The 4,310-nt window shown below is 44.4% G+C and overlaps 1 protein-coding gene across 1 annotated transcript; it reads right to left on the reverse strand.

Moving 5' to 3' along the window:
• Positions 1 to 2,626: 2,626 nt before the first annotated feature.
• On the reverse strand, positions 2,627 to 4,310 carry LOC147884228 (Tetratricopeptide repeat (TPR)-like superfamily protein). Its single transcript, XM_087398586.1, has one exon. It carries the CDS (start codon positions 4,280 to 4,282, stop codon positions 2,954 to 2,956), a length of 1,329 nt encoding a protein of 442 aa, XP_087254712.1. The 5' UTR covers positions 4,283 to 4,310; the 3' UTR covers positions 2,627 to 2,953.

Raw genomic sequence — 4,310 nt, forward strand, 5'->3', positions numbered from 1 at the left:
TAAGTATGTGTGTGATGGATCTGAATTGAGGGGACGGAAAGCTAGATGGGCAGAATTGATGCAAGATTTTGATTTTGAAATACGTTATCGTAAGGGTTCGTTGAATAGTGTGGCGGATGCCTTAAGTCGAGTTAAGTTTGTAAATGCTCTGTCATTTACGGAAATATCCTCAGACCTATTTCAATCCTTGAGAGGGCTATACGCAACTGATAGTCATTTCAGTTCTTATTGGCAGAGAGTCCAGGATGGGAGCTCCATGGTTGACCAGGACTCTGAGATTGTGCCACCTACGGTACAGGCGGCGGGAGGTCAGTGGATGATTAGGAACGGCTTGCTGTTCCGGAATGAAAAGATTTGTGTACCAGATGTTCTGGACCTTAAATCCAAGATTCTTTGGGAGTGTCATGATGCTCCTAGTGCTGGACATCTGGGTATACATAGGACTCTGTCTCTTGTGAAGCATACCTTTTATTGGCCTAAGATGCGTGCATTTATAGTTTACAAGTAATTTTTGGACACTTGTTTTTGAGAAGTTAGAAACTACTCTAAGTATGAGTTCCTCGGATCATGCACAATCCGATGGCAGTACAGAGAAGGTTAACCAGTTGGTTGAAGACATGCTTCGGGCATATGTATCTAAGAGACAGTCTTCATGGGAAGATTATCTACCTATGATAGAATTTGCTTACAACAATGCAAAGCATTCGAGTACTAGTTACAGTCCTTTTATGCTTATGTACGGGTTTCAACCTAAGTCACCAGTTATGGTTGGGTTAAAAGGGATTCAAAATGATGCTGCTAAGAACTTCTTGCTAGACATGCAGGAAATGTTGCAGTTTGCCAAGGAGTCTATTAGAAGTGCCCAAGATCGGGACAGATTTTACGCTAATAGACATCGTTCACCTAGAGAGTTCTCTGAAGGAACGATGGTATATGTGCAAATTCCTAAGGAATCCAAGAGCCTAAGTACTGGTTTGGTTCCGAAATTATCCCCCAGATACTGTGGTCCATTCAAGGTCATTAAAAGAATTGGACCAGTTGCATATCGACTAGAATTGCCTCCTGATGTTAAAGTACATCCAGTCTTTCATGTCAGTAGACTGAAAGAAGTTTTGGGTGCGGATGATCAACTTGTTTCTCCTCACAAGATAATAGAAGTTACAGATTTGACTTTTATTCCACATGAACCTGAGTGTATTCTTGAATTTCGTGACAGACAGATTCGTAATCGATCTATCACGGAATACAAGATCAAGTGGAAGGATCGTGTTGAGGAGGATGCAACATGGGAGACATTACAAAACCTCCAAAGAACATTCCCAGGTCTTTTAGCGAACTCATGAGTGAGTTCTTAGAGGAGGGGGAGTATGTCATGTGCACGGATTGGTGTCTGACGTGTACTAGGTACACAGGACTAGCTCAGGTAGCCTGGGGAGGCTTAGAGCTAGGCAGGCTTGATTCTCGGGTTGAGTGGCAAGGGTACGAACTATTTATAGGTCTTCGATATTTTTGGCGCTTGGGGCCCGAGTCTATAAAAGGGACCCAGGGGTTCAGTTCTCAGAGAGCCGATGGGAGCAAGTTTCGTTCCCAGGTGCTAGGTCTGATCCTGGATTGAGTCGCGGACGCGCGCCTGCATCTTAGCGTAGCCCAAGGCCCAGAGGCAGATCCCAGGCTTCATAGCGCCACCTAGTGGTATGGGACACCAGGCTAGTTTGGATCTGATTGGGAGTTCTTGCCAGTAGCTCAGCTCGTGGCTCGGAGGGGACATCTCTTGATTCGGGATCACATCCCGTAGATGTCATGGTTGGGTGGTGAGCAGCCTGCTCAGTTTCTCACGTTGTGTGTGTTTGTTTGCAGATCAGAGGTTTCAGGACAGCTGGGACGTGTCAGTAGACACTGCCCATTTTGGGTTAGACCCTCTCATGGCTACCTTCTTGAATATTGATAAGTTCAATGGTAAAGGCTTTCACACATGGCAGATGAAAGTTAAGTTTGCATTGATGAGAGAAAACCTCTGGGGACTTGTCAAACTTGCTTCAACTTCTTCTTCAACAGCCTCTAATGCTGGAGAATCCTCAGCTCCTACACGCCCGGCACGAGATCCTGCTAGAGAGGAGAAAGCCTATGGCATTATTGCTCTTGGCTTAGGAGATGACTATATTCATCACATTTCTGATTTGGAGTCTCCTTATGAAGCTTGTCAAAAGCTTGATATTATTTTTTGTGCTAGCTCTCACATCTCAAAATTGTCACTTAAGATTGCTTTCTTTGAATTGAAGATGGCTAGTGGCACTCCCTTGGCTGCCCATGTCAATCACATGCGGTCTACTGTACTCCCTTGCTAAACCTCTACTCTACCCTCCCTTGCTAAACCCTAGCTGCAGTATTATTTATGAAGTATATATAATATACATAAAATACAGTATTTTTACATGTTTCTAGGCAAAACGCTTGCCAAAATCTAGAAACGTTTCTTGTGACACTGCTTGGTTGCCAAGGAAAAAAGACAAAATCACCCTGATATGGAATAGGTGCAAGGGTGGAGATATATACCTTTGTACGGCTAGAATATATCCAATCGTACAAATTAGGATTTTTATTGTCGCAATGGTGGAGATATCACCATGCCATGCTTACAATTTAGAGTCCCACTATTAGAACCTTTTCATGACAGTAATAAGTACAAGAGGCCACAATAATTCCCCCACAGAATTTGTGTATACAGTGAGCTTTCATTCGGCTAAAAGTTGAGGCATTCAGCAGATTTAGTAGACTAGGCATGTAAAATCAAAGGGTCCGTTATCGTATTATACAAAAAATTGGAGAATTCATCTCTAGAAAATACAAGTCAAGTACCTGAACCTTTGCAGCATATGGTTTCAATGTACTGTGACAGCAGCTTAAGCAGAACCCTTATGCCAGGTTTGTGAACCCGTTACATGCCGTTGGGCTCTTACCGCTTGGAATATCGATCAACTAAGGACTTTAGTCTTTCTGGCGCTAGATAGCGTGCCTGAATGAACATGCGTTCTGCTTCTCCTTTCTGGCCTTGGTCCTTCAAGAGGATAGCCTTTGCAAGGTAACCACGGAAATCTTCTGGATGGTTCGTGATGATAGACTCATACACAGCCACTGCATCACTTACATGACCCCAGTCTGAGTATGTCTTTCCAAGTAGAAGTTCGATCTGCACTGAATTGAGTTCGTCAGCTTCACCAGCTTTGCCTTCATTGGGTGAAACATCTCCTTCACTTGACTTTACCCGATCTCTTGCTGCAATGATTTCCTCGACAGCCTCGTTTGGCTTTCCTTGGGAAACGAGGGCGTCTACTAGACCAATCAATAGTGTGATGCTCCCCTTTGGAGAGACCGTTAGAGCCCTCCGATAAGTAGCAGCAGCTTGCTCATACTTTCCAAGAGCATTTTGTACCTCACCCAGCAATCGGAGCGCCTCCACATTTGCTGGAGTTGCCTGTAAAAGCTTTTCCAATTCCATCTCAGATTTGGAGTAGTCACCTAGTTCAGCAAAAGTGACTGCTGCTCCCTCCAAAGCATTTAAATCATCGGGATGAATTTTCAAAATCGCTTCATAACCTTGCAGCCGTTCCTTCAACTTGCCTAACTCTTCCGTGCTCATTTCCCCATTCGAGACAACCTTCTCCTGCACCACCTCTCCGGATGGAAAAAGGTCCCCAAACGCGAAAACAACACCAAAAACAACTACTGCAACGCCTATCCCAACTTTCACAGGGAGACTGACGCCTTCTTTTGCATTCGGTTTTGAGACGGGAGCATCATAATCTATCGGTCCATACTTCTTCTCTTCTTCCGCCCTCTTGGTTGCTTCCGCAGACCTCTTTATTGCTGCCAGGCGTTCCTCGAAGCTATTGGAAGTTTCCTTCCTGCTATTGGGTTGCGAATCCAAACCCACAAACAAATTGGGTGCATTTGTATCGGATAAGCCACCGGATGAAGTGTCTGTGTTTTCTTCGCCAGAACCTTTCGTTCTCGAAAGCTGTTTGCTTGGCAAACTATCGGATTTCGTGCCATCCAGCCTTGGCAAACTATCGGATTTCTTGGCTTTACTTTTGGGTTGAGGTCCAAAACCATGAGAAACAGCTTTACAAAACTTCCAGGAGCTACCTTTTCTCCTTCGAATGTTGCCAGGCTCAATCAGCAACGTTGGGCTGCATGTCTGCAGGAAATCAACATCTAAAGCAATTTTCGACCTCGAAAACAAAGTAGAACAGCTTGAGAGATGGAATGTGGCGTGACAAAACATTTCTGTGATAGGATTTCCAATTGCCCAA

Source organism: Dipteris shenzhenensis, chromosome 27, assembly GCF_047967505.1.
Source record: "Dipteris shenzhenensis isolate YYH24624 ecotype China chromosome 27, Dip_SZ_1.0, whole genome shotgun sequence".
Lineage (NCBI taxonomy): Eukaryota > Viridiplantae > Streptophyta > Polypodiopsida > Gleicheniales > Dipteridaceae > Dipteris > Dipteris shenzhenensis.